The sequence below is a fragment of the Oryctolagus cuniculus genome, chromosome 11 (genome assembly GCF_964237555.1).
Source record: "Oryctolagus cuniculus chromosome 11, mOryCun1.1, whole genome shotgun sequence".
In the NCBI taxonomy this organism is placed as follows: Eukaryota; Metazoa; Chordata; class Mammalia; order Lagomorpha; family Leporidae; genus Oryctolagus; species Oryctolagus cuniculus.
The window spans coordinates 14999119-15019031 of NC_091442.1; the positions used below are offsets into that span (position 1 = coordinate 14999119).

General features: G+C 51.7%; 1 protein-coding gene across 8 annotated transcripts in view; it reads right to left on the minus strand.

Annotated features, from left to right (window-relative positions):
• Nucleotides 1-19913, minus strand: part of TOX2 (TOX high mobility group box family member 2) — a 130575-nt gene that overhangs the window by 35877 nt on the left and 74785 nt on the right. For 6 of the 8 annotated variants that reach the window (XM_051845032.2, XM_051845030.2, XM_051845033.2 and 3 more), the window contains one exon: nt 10488-10733. The exons of the other annotated variants lie outside the window; for them this stretch is intronic. In XM_051845032.2, coding sequence (XP_051700992.2) covers nt 10488-10733 — 246 coding nt within the window. The remainder of the gene's footprint in view (nt 1-10487; nt 10734-19913) is intronic. 8 annotated transcript variants of the gene reach the window in all.

Genomic DNA, 19913 nt, shown 5'->3' on the forward strand with positions numbered 1-19913 from the left:
CCCAGAAAGCAACCAGGGAGTCAGCTTCCTTCACCTGTACTTGGGCAGGTGGGCTTGCTGGGGGACCCACAAAGGACAGACCTTCCACGTGGGGTAGCAGGGAGAAAAGCAGGGACAGCTCACACATAAAGTGCTCAGAGACAGATGACAGCGTTGTCGCTGCGGACACACTCAGCACTGTGTGCACATCACAGCATTGAACACGCAAAGCCACCCCTCAAGGTCCGGGTTATTCACATATGTCACACGTAAGAGAGCTCAACCTCACAGCAGGAGGGACTTGCTCAACACAGCCAGAAGCTGGAGGAGGTCAGGTTTAAACTCAGGCCTGTGCTATCTGCAATCCCTGCAGCCCATACGGGTGCCGGTTCGAGTCCCGGCTCCCAACAAAGCCCCATCACACGGGCACCAGGCTGCCACGTCACAGCCCGGCCCTGCCCAGCCCGGCTGGCACTGCAGTGCAGCCTTCGGTCTCCCTGGAGCGTGGATGTTGACATCTGTTCCATCTGTCTTGCTGCCTTTGCACAGACTCCGAGCTGTAAATGGACAAAGTCACAGAGGAGGAGCGTGTGCAAGGCGGACTTTCCATGATCTGGCGAGCCGGGGTGGGAATGACTCCAATAAAACTCACGTTGTCTGTGCTCCTCGGTGCTGCCCACGATGCACTAAAAGCTCATTTTCCCAAACACGGGGCTGAGTATGCACTCGGGGTGGAGGGGTGGGGGCGGCACACAGAGCCACGGTGACGCTGCTGCGCTCCCCCTTCTCACTCGCACCAGAACTCGCTCTCTGCTGAGGCTGGCAGCTTGCCTGGAATGCAAGTCAAACACCCGGGCTTGTACTCCCTGAGGCTGGGGTCACAGCCCCGATTAGGAGCCTGGCGGGAGGGGAGAGGGTGGGGACAGAGGGCAGCTAAGCGATCATAAAACATCACAGCCCGTTTCACGAATTCCAGAAGGATGCTGACTTGGTCTCACCAGGGAGGTCTGTTTCCTCCTCTTTGGTTTTGCTACTGTCCTCTGGACGCCAAGACCCAGCCTGAAAGCCACTGCCTCCCGGAAGCCCTCCCTGCTGTCACGCTCCTTTGAGTCCTCAGAACTTTGTTCCCTGTCTAGGGCACTGAGCACCTCATCCTTCACCCTTAACATTCGGGAACGGCGCAACTCAGCGCTGCACACACAAGCCGGTCTCGCTCACCCCCTTGCTCGTGGATTCACTGATGCTGAGGGAGCAGGCTGGGGAGTGAGCCTGCTTGGGTTCAAATCTTGGCACCACCGTTTTGATCGCGGTGTAGCCAAGTCACCTCCCTCCCCGTGCCTCTGTCTTCCCATCTATAAAATGGCAACAGTAACAGCATCTCCTTCTCCACACCAAGGATCAAATGACATCAACATAATGGGTATAAGGACTAGTGAGTGCTAATAAACATCAGCAGACGACAGTTCCAAGAGAAGGCACCTGCCCACCCGAGCACCCGGCCTCCGTGGCTGTGCCCTGAGGGGGTGCCCTGCCTCGGGAGCTGCCTGCCCAGCCCTCCTGGCATGGGGGCTGTGAGGGCAGTAACGGAGCAGCCACTGGGAAAGCCAAGTAGACACCAAGCGGAAATGCCCCTCCCCCGACCGTGAGTGCTCACAGCGCGTTTAACTCCTTCATGGCTCAGGCGCCACCTGCAGGCAGGGAAGAGGCACCCAGGTGCACACAGCACCGGGTTTGCAGGCAGAAGTCTGGGTTCAAGCTCCGGCTCCACCCTTTGTCTAGCTCTGTGGCCTTAGACGAGAGATTCTCTTCCACGGCTCATCAGGACTAAACAGACACTACACAGACTCGCTAGGCAGGCCCCTCGAGAGATGCTGGTGCCAGCAAGGCAGAAAGCGTGAGCCCGGGCTTCGGGGTGCCCCAGGCTGGCAGTGCCAATGAGCCTGTGAAGGGACAACCATGAACTCCCAGGCACTCAGGCTGCGCCCACCTTCATTTACATTTTCATCTGATCATCGCACAGTCCTCTGTGCGAATTCTGACTTTTTAAACTCTTGCATTACCTGTTATTTGCTTTGATGACTGAAGTTCTTGGCACTCCCTGAAATTTTAGGATCGAGGCAGGTGCCTCACTTGCTTTTCCCAATCCCAGCCTGGAGGGTCCCGAGACCCTCAGGGGACAGAGGGTTTCTGAATGGCTCTGACACTGGCCTGGGAGTTCCCCAGAGGAACAGAGGGAAGTGACAACAGTGCAGGGTGGTTTCCAGCCAGGGGCACAGCACTGCCCTAGGGGATGCGTGGCAACATCTACAGACGCCTCTGGATTTGCTTCTGACCTGGCGAGGGCTGCTGGGGGCCCGGACCGTGGGTGGCAGCCAGGGATGCGCTGGACTCTCTGCAAGGCACAGGCCAGCGCCCGCTCTGGGGAACGGGTTCCCCCCTGCAACATTGGTGGTGCCAAGGTTGCAGAAACCCTGTGCCAGACAGCCAGGGGGTGAACACGATGGCACCCAAGGTGCTGACCTCATGGCTGCCCCAAGCCTCACTTTCTACATCTGAAAAATGGGACCAGAGGGATGTGGGGAGGAGGTAGCCACACCAAGTGTGTGCACAGCAGGTGCCCAAGACACCACGCTCCGCCCTTCCCTGATCTTTGAAGGCACTGCAAACTTTAGAGAGACGGCTCTCAGCTGAGACGGCGACCCCAGCTTGCAAAGCAGAGCAGCACACAGAAAAGAACACGTTTTCTTCCTCCCCGACTTTTCTTACAGCAAAAGCCATGAATCTTATCTTTGCACAAACGCATCTTGTTGAGAAGGAACCAGCGCTGTGCGGCTTATCGCTGGCCCGAGTGCTAGCGGGGAGAGGATTTTTATGACCGAGTTGTAAACCTTCGCAAAAACCATTTTTACGCTAAAAACGCTGACAGATCCTTAACTACTCAAGCTGCTAAATTAAGCATGAGGGATGGAGCGGGGGGGGGGGGGGCGGGGGGGTGCGGCGTGCAGAAGGAAAAACAAAAGTGCCCGGCCAGAGTTCGTGGAAGTAAAATAATGTTCATTAAAAACAGAAAAACAAACACACAGAAAAAAATCTTTTGTGTTCGACTTCACACTCGTACATCATAATGTTCCAGTAAAAGGCCATTTCCCCCTGAGATAATAAAAGAATTGAATTTTTCCTTATCGGTCATCTATTTTCCTAGCCAAAGCTATTACTCCCGCTCTGGGGTTGCTAGGCAACCAGAAATATTAATAGCAGCTTTTATTAGCTTAGCTTTCGCAGCCGAGCACCAGAATGAGAAAATGGGAAACACAAATGTGTTACATAAATCTTTCAACCTTTCAGAGCCGGTGTTAGTCTCTGTTTTCATAATGATTTATTGAAGTGATGGTTCATTTATGAGAAAAAGGAGTGTAGGGTAAGAAAACGGAGCAGTCCCCTGCAGGAGTGTTTGAAAATAAATAATTATAGCAGGGGAGCAAAAGCTGTTTAAAGCCATTTTTCTGAGTTTTAGAAAATGTAAAAAGACATATGTCTTGTGCTTACTGCCTTTGAAAAACAAGGCATGGGGCGGGGGGTTTCTCGGGACCCTGGTGCATGCAAAAGAGACCTTGGGGCCTCCAATTATCCCCATTTAGATCAATGTCCCCCCTTCTCCCACCCCTGGAGGGAAGTTAGAGGCAAACATGGCGCCAGGGAAAGCACACGCTGCAGGTTCTCCCACCGGCCCCTGCTTCCCCAGTCACACACCGAGGAGGGGCGTGTCTGGCCCTTGCTGCCGCTGCTGGTGGAGCTGTCACTTCACTCTTGCTTTGCAGCTCTGAGCCCTGCCCAAGTCCTAGTGCAAGCAAGGCGTCCTGCGCTGCCCACCCCAGCCACAGGCCTGCCCACGGTCCCACGAGGCCCACAGCCCACAGGCTGGCCTGGACAGAGGTCAAATGAGTAAGTTAATCAACAGGGTGGCTCACTTTTACGGAACGCTGACTGCGTGCCCCTCGACCTGCATCCAACCAGTGAATCTCCCTCAGTTCCTCCAAGACAAGTCATGTTACCTCCCTTGTACAGATGGGAGGGTTAACCCCTTGCGCTGGGTCACAGGGTGAGCGGTAACAAATGCAGGAGCTGGGTTTGGAGCTGAAGTCAGCCTGACCACAGCCCTGTGCTCCTAACCACTAGATGATACCATTTGTCAAGAAAGCAAAACACATATATGATGGCCACAAGGCCACGCCTTCCTGCCCTCCCTGCATTCGGCCCAGCCCCCACCCCCAGCCAGCAGCGTGGCTTGGCCATCCCTGCACTTGGGAGGCAGGGTGTGGCTCTGCACCCCTTGCTGCTGGGTTTCACCTTGGGACAGTGGCAAATGTGCTGCTGGCAGAGGTTTGAAAAGCACTTGCATGTTGGGTCCTACCCCTTCTTTTCTTTGTAAAAAAAGATTTATTTATTTGAGAGGCAGAGTTACAGACAGAGAAAGTGAGAGACAGTGAGAGAAGTCTTCCATCCACCGGTTCACTCCCCAGATGGCCACAATGGTGGAGCTGGGTTGATCTGAAGCCAGGAGCCGGTAGCCTCTTCCAGGTCTCTCTTGCAGGTGCAGGAGCCCAAGCACTTAGGCCATCTTCCACTGCTTTCCCAGGCCATCAGCAGGGAGCTGGGTCAGAAGTGGAGGTGCCAGGACTTGAACTGGCGCCCCTATGGGAGGCTGGTGCTGCAGGCAGAGGCTTCACCCAGTATGCCACAGCCCCTGGGTCCTACCCTTTCTAGATACTCTCGGGAGCCCTGTGACAATCACCATGGGAGTGAGCCCAGGCCACCACACGATGACATATTGGGCAGACGCCGAGCCAACTGCCGAGGCATGCATGAGGCCCTTCTGGGCTACACAGCCCAGGCCCAGCTGCCAGCCGGCCCAGACACCCCCAAGCCAGCCCAGGTATAAACGGACACCTTGCTGACCCTCAGAATCAGGAGCAACACCCCAAGTTCATTGTCCGAAGTCATTAAGGGCTGGGCTGGCTTGTTACACGGCCCACGCTAACTGACACAACTGGAAAAGAACAACAAGAGACTATGCACTAAGCACAATCAAAGGAACAGGTTGACTGGGGAGGTCCTAGGACCCCCCATGTGGCTCAGAAGCCCAAGGGGGCTCTGGTCCCAGTGCCCAGATCAGGAGGGGGACTCAGGCTTCAACTTGTGAGGGTCAAGCAGGGACGGGGAAGCCTCCTGGGAGCAGGAGGGCAGCAGCACAGCAGGTTAGGGAGGAGGAGGGGCGGGGAACAGCACAGAGCGGGAAGAGAGGGGCTGTGAGGAGGTGCACTAGGGACTCCACAGGTGACTACCCAGACACCGCCCCTGGGCTCAGGGCCCTGCCCTAGGCTCCAGTCTCCACCCCAGGTTCTCGGCTGTCCCATGAACATCGCGAAAGCAAGGTGGCCAAGCGGCAATCGAGGCGCTGCCCAGCCCCCTCCCCAGCAGCCTAGCCCAGGACGCTGGCCTGGAAATGCCCTTTGCTGGGGTGGGGGTGGGGTCCCTGGACCGTGGACCCCACCTCTCTGCCCAGAGACAGTTCTGGGGCAGTGACTTGGAGCACAAAGAATCTGCCACTCAGCACTCGGACCTAGACCCGCAGGGGGACCGGGTTTCAGACCCTGGCCAGTGGCACGTGTGAGTGGTGGGGAGCCGTCGATGGGCTCTCAAAGCCAGGATTCCATAGCTGACAAGCAGTTATGCCCGTTGTCCTATGTGCGAGTTTACCGCAGCTAGAATCCTGCTCCCTATTTCACAGATGGAAAAACTGAGGCTGGGACAGAAGTGCCGTCTCTAAGGAGAGGTCCCACAGAAAGCTAACAGCAGTCAAGGTCTGCACACACCCCATACTGCTACCACCCCGTGGACCCCACAGTGCCAGTGACCCACAGGGCTTGGCTCAGGGAAACCCCACCTTTCCCGCCCCCCAGAACCCACAGGTGGGATGTGGGAGTCCTCGTCAGAACTCATTGCCCCATAGGCCCAGCCTCCATCCACTCAGAGCTCTACCAGCAGATTCGCGTATCGCACAAAATGTGCAGCTTCCCCAGTAACCTGCCTGGAAATGTCAGACTGAGCCCCACCCAGGATAATTCCTCCCGTGGAGGGGAAGGGCCCCAAGCTCCCACCTCTCCCAAGGACGACTCCAAAATAAAGGATTTCAGACTTCACAGAAGCTGCTTAATCAATTCCACTCTCTGAGTTTCTTTGGGTATTTTAGAAACTGATTTATACATACAATATCTCTCTCAAAATGAGACAATCAACACGGGATAAAATTATTGAGTTATGAAAATAGGGGTCAGATGGAGGTGCAGTGCTTTAAATTAAACTGGCAAAATATATCTTTCATACTAAATTGACTCTTTTTGTCTTGGAAATGAATGTTTAATCAGTTAAGACGCTGAAGTCGAGGGAGAAGCCTTGAGCATATTTAATTTTGTAAGAAAAGGGTCCCACTGCAATCCCGGACACCATTCCTGCTAGCAGCCACATCTTTAGGCAGAGGGGATGACTCCCACACTTGGCCCCGAGGCTGACAGGGCCAGCCAGGGGACCACAAGGGATGGGTGGCTCTCAGATCACAGCCAAGGGAGGCTGGGCTTTCACGAGATGTCTGTCAAGTGCCTGAGCCTAACCACCTCCGCAGACACACACTGGGTGCATCCCAGTCCGCGCACTCCACACCTGAGGCACCCTGGCCTCAGGGCTTCCTGTGTGCCACCTGGGGCCCTGTCTCCTGGTAAAACTGACAGGTGGAGGGCAGGGACAGGGCTGGGTTTGAATCCTGGAGTTGCTGCTTAGGCATAAATCAGGGTATCAGTTCACATACCAAGGAGTAGCCCCATCTACTGCTTTACACAGTGGCGACCATACAGTGTCCTAGGCTCAGTCTGCTAACCCCTAACCGTGCTGAGAACCTGGCAGACATCTACTGAGCACCCTGTCAGTACTACTGGCATTGCCTTTTACATGTTAGGCCATCAAGGCACCGATTGGACTTTGTGTCTTTGGACTCATGAGAAATCTTGTGTTCCTTCTACCACGTCCCCTCCCTGAAAAGGACAGTGCCCCCAGGGAGGAAGTGATGACCTCATGTCCAAGTCAGGGACCTGTCCCGGGTGCACACAGCAGTGTGCACTGACCCTACAGAGCATCCACCATGTGTCTGGAAATGAGCTTCCCCTGCCTGTGCGCCAGGATAGCTTCTAGAGCGTCTTGTAGGACCCAAGACCAGAAAATGCCAGGGACGCGGTTGGCGCCCAGTAGAGGCTGGGCCATGACAAAGGTCACTGCCCCAGGGAGCAATGCCTCCACAGATGCTGGCTCCTACTCCTTGGAACTGGCATCGGGGAAAAGGGCCTTGGTGGATGTAACAAAGTTATGGATCTTGGGATGACCGTCGCTAAATGCTCCAAGTGGGGTAATTTGTTAGAGCGGCCACAGAGAGCTGGCACGGTCTCCTGCCTCGGGACAGCAGCACTCCTGCCAGGCCTGCTGTATGGGCTCCACCCCCCAGCAGGTGTAACAGGAGCTCCGGCCAGGCCCCCTGCACCCTGCCGTGCAGATGCATTTGCGACCGCATCCGCAAGGGCCCCTTGTCCTCTTTGCCAGAGTCCCAGTGTGTGTGCAGGGTCTTATCTCGTTTTCCCAGTAGGTCCGGTGCTCTCCCCTGGGTAATGGGTTTGGCTTATCTTTCATTATGTAACAAGGGCATGTGAAACTCAGCGAGCCTCTGCAAAGCCAGACTAATGGAAGAATTAATGCTATCTAAATTCGCGAAGCATCCTAAACATGGACCAGTTATAAAGAAATCTGGAAAACAGCTGCCTCTTTGGACACCACCCAACAGCAGTGCCTCCTGGGAGGGGCGGCCAGGGGTCCTCTTTGGGAAGCAGATAACATACTTTGTCATTGTCGGAGCTACGATAAGCAGATGGTCTACAAGTGTGCCGGAGACGATTTGCAGTCTGCTCCTTGGGGTAAATGAGATGGAAGGAAAGGCACTAGCATTCGGTTACAGCGGGAGTTCTTTTTATTGCTACCGATAATGGCAAACACGCAACAACTGTTGACTCTGTGCCAGACATTTGCTCAGAGTTTACATACATTACCCCAGACACATGTCACCATGACCTCAAGGTGGGTACTACCAGGGTTCCAAGGCAAGAAGATCCAAGCCCTAGAGGTAGAGCCAGGATCTGACTCAGGTCCAGGGTATGCTAGAGCCTGCACTAACCACTACCCCACATAGTCTCCATTATCTGCCAGTGCCAAAGGCCAGTGACCTGTGGTTAGAGCTGTAGCCATCCTCATCTTTGAACCTTGAACTGTGACCCTCACAGCACCTGACAAAGGTGTCCGCCTGGTCTTGATCTTGCTTGTGTTATCATAAATCCCAAACGGGGGCAGCTGGGGGCAGGGGAGGTTCTGTTAGGACAGATGCTAACTGGGCAAGCAGCTAGAACCTTCTAACAAAGTGAAGTGAAAACCACAAGGCTATGGGCTGGCGCTGTGGCGTAGTGGGTGAAGTCGCTGCCTGCAGTGCTGGCGTCCCACATGGGTGCCAGTTCATGTCCCATCTGCTACACTTCCCATCCAGCTCCCTGCTAATGCACCTGGGAAAGCAGTGGAAGATGGCCCAAGTGCTTGGGCCCCTGCACCCATGTGGGAGACCCAGAAGAAGCTCCTGGCTCTGCCTTCATCCTGGTCCAGCCCTGGTTGTTGGCAGCCATCTGGGGAGTGAACCAGCGGATGGAAGACCTCTCTCTGTTTCTTCTCCTCTCTGTTACTCTACCTTTCAAATAAACCTTAAAAGCAAAACAACAAACAAAACAAACTCCAAAACCACAGGGCTGTGCAGTCTGAACCACGACGTCTCTGCGTGACTGACGGGTCCAGAAAGAAAGCATCCCCGGAGAAACCAGGCAAAGGCGCTCGCTGCCCTCTCCCCTCCACCACACGCTGAGCAGACCACACCCAGGACTTCAAGCCAGGGAATTCGGAGGAATTCAGAGGTAACAACAGAAGAGCCGAAATGTGACCAGCATGCCCCAGATGCCACAAATCCCACCGTGGCTGCTGGGCTGCCCTTGAGAGAAGAACAAAGCCCAGCCACCACCCTGTCACCCTCATGGGGAATTCAGTCCGAGGCTCCTCCTCCCCATCACAGGTGTCTATGACACAAGCTGACAAAAGCAAGGCCGCCTCCTCCTGGACAAGGCTGAGACAGTAGGTGGGAGTGCCTGGGCTCCACGCCTACCTCCTGCCCCAATTCCGGCTTCCTGCTGATGCTGACCCCGGGAGGCAGCAGCAATGGCTTAAGTCACTGAGCTCCTGTCACCCATGTGGGAGACCAGGATTGAATTCCTGGCTTTTGGCTTTGGTCCTTTGGCCTTTGCAGGCACGAGAGGAGTAAACCAATGCATGGGAGTTCTCTCTGCCTTTGTCTCTTAAACTCATTAAAATAATTTGGCTATTAAAAACTATGCAGGTCCATTTATATGAACTGTCCAGGATAGGTGTTTACATAGGGGCATGAAGTAGATGGTGGTTGCCTAGAGCTGTGTGTTGTCAGGGTGGGTTGTAAGTGATGGCTAAAGGTAGATCTCTGCTGGATGGTCAGTGTTCTAAAATCCATGGTGTTGATGGTTACACAATCATGTAAATACACTAAAAGCCAAAATTCAAATGAACTTACACTGTTAACAAATACAAAGCATATAGTAGGTTGGGCATCTCTAATCTGAAAAATCTAAAATCCAAAATGCTGCAAAACCCAAAATGTTTTGGGTAGCAACGTGACATTCGACACATTCTGGATCTTGGAGTACTTAGATTTTCAGATTACAGATGCTCAACCAGTAAAGTCTGCAAACATCCCAAATCCAAAACACTCCAAATCTGAAACACTTCTAATCCTAAGCATTTTGGATAATCGATATTCAACCTATACCCAGATGTTTTCAATTTTCATTTATTAATTTTTATTTTATTTGAAAGGCAGGAGACAGAGAAAGAGAGAGAGAGAGAGAGAGAGAGAGATCTCCTATCTGCTGTCTCACTCTCCAAATGCCTGCAAGAACCAGGGTTGGCACAGGTCAAAGTCAGGAGCCCAGAACGCAATCTGGGGCTCCTCCATGGGTGCCAGGGACCAAAACACTTGAGTCATCATCAGCTGCCTCCCAGGGTAGGCTTAACCAGGAAGCTAGATAAAAATCAGAGTAGCCAGGACCCGAACCAGGCACTCTGATATGGGATACAGGAGCTCCAAGCAGTGACTTAACCCCATGCCAACCGCCTGTCCCTTCTAATACACTTTAAACAGAGCTCCTGGAATGAGCAATGTGATGTCACTGAATCTCCCTACCCACCTCCCACTTTCTGCAGACTCCCATGAAAGCAACCAGTTCTGCTTCCCTCATCATCCCCCTTCCTGCCATACCTGGCGGGCGCCAGGGCAGGTGGCAGACACTCACCGTGGGCAGCTGGCTGGAGAGCAGATGGCTGTCCTGGGCCAGCATGTTGGACACCATGATGGCTGGGAGGTCCATGGCCTGGTAGGAGTAGGCAGGGAGCAGACCGTTGGGAGCGAGGCCGTGGCACAGTGAGTGGTAGCTGGCTTCGTGGTCCCCCAGGTGCAGGAGGGGTGGCTCAGGGAGGTTGGGAGGTGTTATCGGGGGGATCTCATAGTCTTCGTTGCTCTCGCTCTGGCTGTTATAGGTCTAGAATGTGAAAGGGGCATGCTGGGGTCAGTGCATTACACCCGCAGAACACAGCAGCAACATCGGTCACAACATCCCCTTGCCAAGGAGAGAAGGGACGACCTCCTGCAAGGCACAGGGTCTAGGTGGCCCAGCCCCAAACAGAGGCTCTGGCCCATGAGAGGGTCTGCCCACAAAAGCCTTCCCCCTGCAGAGCGGGGGCTGGCTTCTCTCACCTGTTCCTCTCTGCTTTCCCACCACTCCTCACCACCACTGCCCACCTGGGACCCATCTTTCCACATCCACCCATTTTGCAGATGGGGACTCAGGTCTGAGGAGGAAAGTGGCCCATCTGAGGACAGTGGAAGAGTTGGGACTGGAGTAGGAGAGTCTGACTCCATGTCTGGTGGTCCTGACGGGGCAGCCGGGTGCTTTTGTCTTGTGGGTTTCTAACGCTCAGTCCCATGGGGTCCCTCTGGGTCCTTCTCTCTTGGTGAATGCTGCAAACATTCCCGCAGGACAAAGCTCCTTGGGCCCCTCTCTTTCCAGTTCCTATCTGTTGATTTGTCCCTACCTCACGGAACTGACCAGGAACCTCCAGGACAATGCTGGGTGGAAACAGTGAGAGTGCACCCTGCCTTTTGCCTTATTTTAAACGTCTCCACATTTTACCAGAAAGCACAATGTTCACTGTGGGTTCTTTCAGGTCGTCTTTAGAAGGGAATTCCCTGCTTGTCAAAGTGAACAGCTGTTTAAAAATTGTGCATGGATTTTCAGTTTTATCAAATTCCTTTTCCCTGTATCGATTGGAAGGCTCAAATAACTTTTCTCATTCTTAAAAAAATTGACTGATTTACTTTCATTTCTATTTGAAAGAGAGAAAGAGAAAGAGATCTTCCATCTGCTGGTTCACTCCCCAAATGCTCACAGCAGCCAGGGCTGGGCCAGCCCAAAGCCAGGAGCCAGGAACTCCATCTGGGTCTTCCAGTCGGGTGGCAGGGACTCAAGTTCTTGAGCCATCACCTGCTGCTTCCCAGGAAGCTGGACCAGAAGTAGAGGAGCCAAGAACTCCAGTTAGGTGCTCTGATACTGTATGTGGACATCCCAGGGGGTGACTCAATCATTGTGTCAACTTTTCTCTTTTAATACAATTAATATGATAAACCATGGGCTGGTGCTATGGCATAGCAGGTTAAAATGCCACCTGCGATGCTAGCATACCATATAGGTGTCAGTTTGAGTCCTGGCTGCTCCACTTCCAATCTAGCTCCTTGCTATGTGCCTGGCAAAGCAGCAGATGACCTGAATGCACCCACATGGGAGACCCGGATGAAGCTCCTGGCTTTTGGCTTCAGCTTGGTCCATCCCTGGCTGTTGCAATCATTTGGGGGAGTGAAGCAGCAGATGGAAGATATCTCTCTCTCTCTCTCTCTCTCTCTCTCTGCCTCTCTGCCTCTCTGCCTTTCCCTTTTTCTGTGTAACTCTGCCTTTCAAATAAATAAATAAATCCTAAAAACAAAACATGATAGACCACTAATCTTTTTTTTAATGTAACAAAAAAAGCTTCTTGGAGGTGCTCATTAACTTATAGTTAACTGTCTTCTGATGTTTGATGTGAGTTCTGCTTTCTGTGTGTCCAAAGCATAGGTCAGAACCAGATGCAAAATCAGGCACACAGTACAAGCACCAAACAAGTCACTGAATAGAAGTCAGCGCTAGGGCAGGCACTGTACACACGCATCTCACTCAACCTCCCGGACCCTCTAAAAGTGGGTACCACCATCCCTATTCTCACAGACAGCAGTGGGGTGGAGCGGGTAAGAGGCAGACATCCTGGCTCTGCCTCTCACTGCCTGTGGGTGACTGGGAGCACGACTTCCCTGTCCGGGCTGTTTCATCATCTGGGAGACAGAGGGTGAAGGTGGTGTGCATCTCTGCATTGTTGTGAGGAGTGATGAACGAATGCAGGCAAGGCGCTCAGGACCATGGCCAGCACCCAGTCAGTCATCTGGTGGGAGCAAGGGGGTGCGGGGAGGGGGTTATGCTCTCCTTGTTGGCCTTGCCTGGGCTCAGAGATGTTAAAGGATCTCCCTACAGAGTGGGTCAGCAGCAGCTCACAGGCCCAGCATCCTCACCCACGGATGCTCCTGACTCTCAGCACGGCTGATGTCCATCTCCAGCCTGACCACTGACACCTGGGGGCCGATCGCCTTCACGTGGGAATCGACTATGGTGTCACCCCAGAAAGCACAGTCCCACCAGCAGCCTTCTCATGAAGTCACTTCTTCCAGGAAGCCTTCCCAAACCTCCCTGCCCACCCCACGGCATGAGCCCCGCCTGCATTCCCCCCTGCAGCATTTGTGTGTGTCCCCATAGATTCATCACCACCTGGAATTGTTTCTGACTCTACTTACCTTCAGCTTCTGTCCCCTCCCCCAGGCTCGACGAGAGCAGGGGCTAAGCCTGGCTTGTCACCAGCGCCTAGCCCAAAGGAAGCCTCAATTGCAAGGTGGTAACTGAGCACAGGACAGAGGAAGAGCCCGAGGCTCTGGATGCAAACCTTACCGATGCATTTTCCTATCCGTCCCTCCCAACACACTGTCTGTCAGCCTCCTGTTGTTCATATCTATTCACTGCCACCTCCCTCCCAGCCCCCAGCACCCAGAACAGGTACTGGCACATAGCAGGTCCCCAGTGAAGGCCAAGTGACGCCCAAGTCCCTTCCTTTCAGCCAAAAACCAAAACCTCAACCCATTGGAATCAGCCCAATTGAGCAGAAGCCTTTTCAAAACGAAGCATATGTTGTATGAAAATATTGGGATAACACAATTACGACAATTCACGCAAAGAGGCAATTAGCAGATTAAAATAACTAAGCCCTCAGACACAAGTGTGCCTCTTTGGGGTGTGATCAAATCCAACCTATCCGGCACCTGGACACAAACCAACAGCCCCCAAGCCTGGCAGTCCATGTATGTTCTCCATCACACCTGTTATATGTTCTGTGAAGAAGTGGCTCTCATCTCCCGTCACAAGACGAGGACAGTGGAACTCAGGGAGTGCAGGGTCACAAAGCGAGTGAGCCTCAGCCCCAGGTCTTGTGAATGGATCCCAGCATGCTCCCAGGCTAGGCCAGAGGCCTCTTGAAGATTCCCAATTCAGGACCTGCCACTCAGTTCCCCAAAGCAGGAGCCTGCCACTCAGTGGTGCCTCGTTTGCTCTCATGAAAATAGAGATGCAGTTCAGTCCACAATAGCCAAGATGTGGAAGCAACCCAGAAGCCCACCAACTAAAGACCGGATAAAGAAATTACGGGTCATGTACACCATGGAATACTACACAGCGGTGAAAAAAAATGAAATCTTGTCAATTGCAACAAAATGAAAGCAACTAGAAAACATCACACTTAGTGAAATAAGCCAGTCCCCAAAAGCAAATACCATATGTTCTCCCTGATCTATGGTGACTAATAGAGCACCTGAAAGGTAACTGTAGCAGTGGAATTGACACTTTGAGATGCAATGTTTTTAAAGTCCTTGTCTGGACTATTGAGGAACAGTTTTTTTTTAATACTATTTGTTGAACTCTTTACTTAACAAAGAGTTAATCATACGTGTGTAAAGTTAACTGAAAATAGATCTTAGTAAAAAGAAGAATGGGAATAGGAGAGGGAGGAAGAAGAAGGGTGGGAGGAAGGTCAGGGTAGGAAGAATCAGGATGTTCCTAAAGTTGTGCTTATGAAATGCATGAAGTTTGTATAACTTAAATAAAAGGTTTCTGGGAAAAATCCTAAAAAATAGAGAAAGGGGTGTCACGTTGAGAAAACCCTTTGTGTTACAAATATCGGTAAAACCTTACAAGAAATCTGCAGACTGGCCTCTTCCTTTCCATCCATTTTTCTCAAGCTCATCCCAATCACATCTTTTTTTCTTTTTGATTTTTGACAGGCAGAGTGGACAGTGAGAGAGAGAGACAGAGAGAAAGGTCTTCCTTTGCCGTTGGTTCACCCTCCAATGGCCACCGCGGCCGGCACGCTGCGGCCAGCGCACCGCGCTGATCCGATGGCAGGAGCCAGGTACTTCTCCTGGTCTTCCATGGGGTGCAGGGCCCAAGCACTTGGGCCATCCTCCACTGCACTCCCTGGCCACAGCAGAGAGCTGGCCTGGAAGAGGGGCAACCGGGACAGAATCCGGTGCCCCGACCGGGACTAAAACCCGGTGTGCCAGCGCCGCAAGGCGGAGGATTAGCCTGTTGAGCCATGGCGTCGGCCCCCAATCACATTTTAAACCCTCCTGCCCCCACCAAAACTGCCTGGGAAGCTCACCATTGACCTCCAAGTTAGTAAACCCAGTGGTTAATTCCCAGTCCTCATATGACCCTCCGACTTGACCTTCTCAGTGCAATATGGGGTAATTGACCTGTCTCCCTCCCTGGGAACAAGCTTCACTTTGCTCCTGGTCCTCTGACATCTCCATTTCTCCTCCTGATGATGTAGTCCTGAGCCCAGATCTTAAGACTTTTTCTCTAAATACGCTCACTCCCTTGGGGCTCCTGTCTGGACTTCTGGCTTTAAATACCATCCAAATGCTGTTGACCCTCCAGTTCTTATCTCCAGCCCAAGCTTCCCCTGAACTGCAGCCTTGTATAATCCACTGTGGTTGACTGGCATCTCTGTCTGGGTTTTAGTTGGCATCGTGCACAGCACCGTGTCCAGTAGAGACCTGTCCATCCCACAGTCTTCCCCACCCAGTGAATGGCAACTCCACCTTTCAGCTGCTCAGGCCAAAATCCAAAGGGTTGACCCTGATTCCTCTTTCTCTCACACCTTACATCAAATCTGTCAGGACATTCCCTGGGATCCAGGAGGGGACCACCACCACTATGGTTCAAGCCACCGTCCTCTCCGTCATCATTGCCCAGCCCTGGATGACAGCAGTAGTCTCCTACCTGACTGCTCTGCCTCCACCCTTGCTATGGTCTACTCTCACTCAGGGGCCTGAATTATCCTGCTCACAACACCCCAGAGATCTCCTCACTCATGGCAAGAACAGGGTCCTTCCAGGGGCCTCTTGCACCATGCCACCTGGTCTTGTCCCAGGCCCACCTCTGCCCCTTTTCCCTCTCTGATAGCATCTCCTACCAAGCTCCTAACAACCACTGCCGCCACACCAGGCATCCTTCTGCCTTAGTGCCTTTGCACTGGCTGTCCCCTCTCTCTAAAACATTCTTCTTGCAAATATCCACACAGTTCCCTTCTTTGCCTCCTCAGGTCTCTACTCAAACACTCCCTTCTCAGGAGGTCATGCTCTCTCTTAAAAACAAAACCACTTGGCCAGTGTCATGGCTCACTAGGCTAATCCTCCGCCTGTGGCGCTGGACTCCAGGTTCTAGTCCTGGTTGGAGTACTGGCTCTGTCCCGGTTGCTCCTCTTCCAGTCTAGCTCTCTGCTGTGGTCCGGGAAGGCAGTGGAGGATGGCCCAAGTGCTTGGGCCCTGCACCCACATAGGAGACCAGGAGGAAGCACCTGGCTCCTGGCTTCAGATCGGCACAGCGCACCGGCCATAGCGGCCATTTGGGGGGTGAACCAACGGAAGGGGGACCTTTCTCTCTGTTTCTCTCTCTCACTGTCTAACTCTGCCTGTCAAAAAACAAAACAAACAAACAAACAACAAAAAAAACCACTCACCACCTTCTGATGGTGCATGCATTCTCTGTACTCATTGTTCTGTATTAACACTGCACACATCTTGTTACTGCATCTGCTCTACATGATCTATCACACCCCACCAAGGTGCCAGCTCCACAAGGTCAGATCTTTGTCTGTTTGGTTCACTGCTGCAGCCCCAGTCCTAGAACAGTGAGTGCCCGGCACATGGAGGGTGCACCAAAGTGTTGCTACGTGAATCAGTGAACAAATGAATGACTCCCTGAATGGCAAAGAAACAGGGGCAGGTAAAGAAATGGATTGGCCAGTCGGGAAGACGCATTGCTCCTAGGAATCCCAGAAGAGGGCCTCTTCCTGGCTCCGCCCCAGGGTAAGACACAAGTTGTGGGAATCCATTCGCATTCTTCCCTTCCTTCAACTGGTCCAAGTCCTCCCAGGGGTATGAGGCTTGAGGCAAAGAGTAGGGCTGGCAGATGGGGATTCACCACAAGGAAGGGAGGGAGAGCTCCCCTGTGCTGAGGCTGCTACACCCTCCACACCTCCCTCTGTGCTCCTCTGAGCCAAGGGCTACATGGGGGTGCACGGGCTGTCTGCTAGGCTTGCATGCACCAGGTCTGGGAAGGGAAGAATGGGGGGCTGACGCAAAGGACTCGGGCTTACCCATGGGTCAGGGAAGGGGTATGCACTCTTCTGGAATTCTTGGGAGGCAGATCTTAAGCACTGAATTCTGGAGGCACAGGGGAGGCCCCTTGAGGAAGTGGTGAGGAGAAGGATGGGGAAGAAGGAATCTGAAGAACATCCCATCGAGCTGATGCTCTATCAGATATCAGAATAAACTGACTTCCCACCACAAAATACAATGATAAACCAAGAAAAGCTTCAAGCACAGGAAGTAACCTAAGAATTCCTTTAAATAATCCTTTCTGGGAAAATACTCAAGAGTTTTAATTCAGAGGTCAAGAGTGAACTTAAGGAGGGTTTCTAAGAAGAGGGGTGAGCTAGAAACCACCGCAAATCATGTCAATGCAAAAGAGTTGCTGGACGGACTTTGGCGCTGAATGAGCCGATGAAGAAGGGTTCCTAAAACTTAGGATGTTTCAGGTTATGAAGTTAACACTAATCGCACACAAAAAATCTAGAGGGTCTCAGCCAGGAACCATGTTTTCCTCAGTAGAGGAAATCCATTCTGGGACATTTAATGCATCACAATGTTATGCCCCCACCTAGTTCCAAAACATTCTCACCACCCCTAAGGAAACCCAAGTCCATTGGCCATTCCTCCCTGTTCCCACTGTCCCCTCACTCCTAGCCAACCACCGATCTATTCTACGAATGTACCTTTTCCAGATATTTTCACATAAATGGAGTCACAGGGCCTTTTGCATCTGCTTTCTTTCACTTAGCATAATGTTTTCCAGGCTCATCCTCTGGGTACACAGTGTTCACTCAGCATCACTTGGCAGAACGTGTCCAAGCTGCACAGTGCACATAAAAACAGGTGGAGCATCCTTCACAGGAAATGTGTGGGACCAGAAGTGTTCGGGATTTTAAAAAAAGGAGGGGTGGAGATTTCTGGAAGATTTGGATAGCCATGGTAAGATAATGTGGGGATGGGACTCAACTGAAAACACAAAATTCACTTATGTTTCATATGGAAAGGACTTCAGAAACTTCATGGACAATGCAATTAAAAGCTAATTTTATTTTGATGCAAAAAACTGTAATCCATGCTTCATTTTTCATAACATGCTTTCCACAACTTTTTGAAGACCCTTCATGTCTAAGGGTGATTTTCTACAACGGTTTTGTAATTTTATATGTAGAACCAAGTTTGTGTACACTCAACCATAAGAAAGCAAAGGTGTCAAAGGTGTCATAACCGTGGGGTCATCTGCTTGTTGGACATCACCAGCATTCCCGACTTTATCACTGGAAAGCAACCATTGCCTTGTACTCGTTCCCACGCATAAGTACTTAACGTTAAACACATGAAGCACCATTTGACGTCATTTCGGTGCTCAGAAAGTTCTGAATTTTGGAGTGTTTCAGATTTCCATTTAGGAATGCTCACTCTCTACTTCCTTTTGACGGTTACACCATGTTCCTCAGTGGGTACACACCACTAGGTGTTTTCTCACCTACCGATGGACACTTGGGTTGTGTCCATCCTTTGGCTATCATGAATGATGCTGTTAGGAACACGCGTGTATGCCTAATTTGTACGAGTCCCTGTTTTCAATTCCTTGGGGTATATAACTAGCAGGGCTGTGCTGGGCCACGTGATCACTCTGTGTTCAACATTTTGAGGAATTACCAAGTCGCATTTCTCCGCAGCTGCACATTTCATGTCCCCACCGACAACGTACAAGAGTCCCAGTTTCTCCACATCCTCACCACCAACACTTATTTTGCATTTTTAAAAGAATTATTTCACTTCTTTGAAAGGCAGAGCGAGGGGTGGGGGGAGAGATATCTTCCAACTGCTGGTTTACTTCCCATATGGCTGGGCCAGACCAAAGCCAGGAGCCAGGAGCTTCTTCTGGGTCTACCAAGTGTGTGCAGGAGCCCAAGCACTTGGGCCATCTCCTACTGCCTTTTCAGGCACATCAGCAAGGAGGTGGATCAGAAGTGCAGCAGCCGGGCCTTGAACTGGTGCCCATATGAGATGCCAGCATGGTAGGCCATGGCTTTACTGGCTATGCCACAACGCCGGCCCCTTATTTTCCATTTTTTAAATCATAGCCACCTTAGTGGTTGTGAAGTAGAATCTTACTGAAGTTTTGGTCTGCATTTTCTTTCTTTTTAAATATTTATTTGTTTGAAAGGCAGAGAGACAGATAAGACAGACAGAGAAATCTATCTACTGGTTCACTCCCCAAATGTCTGCAATGGACAGGGCTGGGCCAGGAGCCAGAACCCCCATCCAGGTCGCTCATGTGGGTAGCCTAGACCCAAGTACTTGAGCTTCCCAGGGTGCATAGCAGCAGGAAGCTGGGATTGGAAGCAGAGATGGGACCAGACCTCAGGCACCCTGATATGGGATACGGTGTCTCAAGTGGTGTCCCACCTACTGTGCCAAACACCCAGCCCCCACCTGTATTTCTCTAACCTCCAGTGATGTTGAACTTCTTTTCCTGTTCTTCTTGGCCATTTGCATAACTTCTTTCAAGGAAGATCCATTCAGGCCTTTTGCTCATTTTAAAAATTGGGTTGCTTGTCTTTTTGTTGTTGTGTTTTAAGAGTTCTTTATATATTCTAGGTAATAGACCCTTATGAGATATGAATGTTTTGTGAATCTTTTCTCCCATTCTGTGGGCTGTCTTTTCATTTTTTTAATAATGTCCTTTCACGCACAAAAGTTTTTAATTTTGATGAAGTCCAATTCATTCTTTTTCCCTTTTGATGTCATATCCAAGAACCCATTGCCAAATCCAAGGTTATGAAGAGCTACTCCTACTTTTCTTTTAGTAATTTTGCAGTTTTAGCCTTGATATTTAGAGGATGAATCCGTTTAGAAAGAACTTTTGTATCTGGCA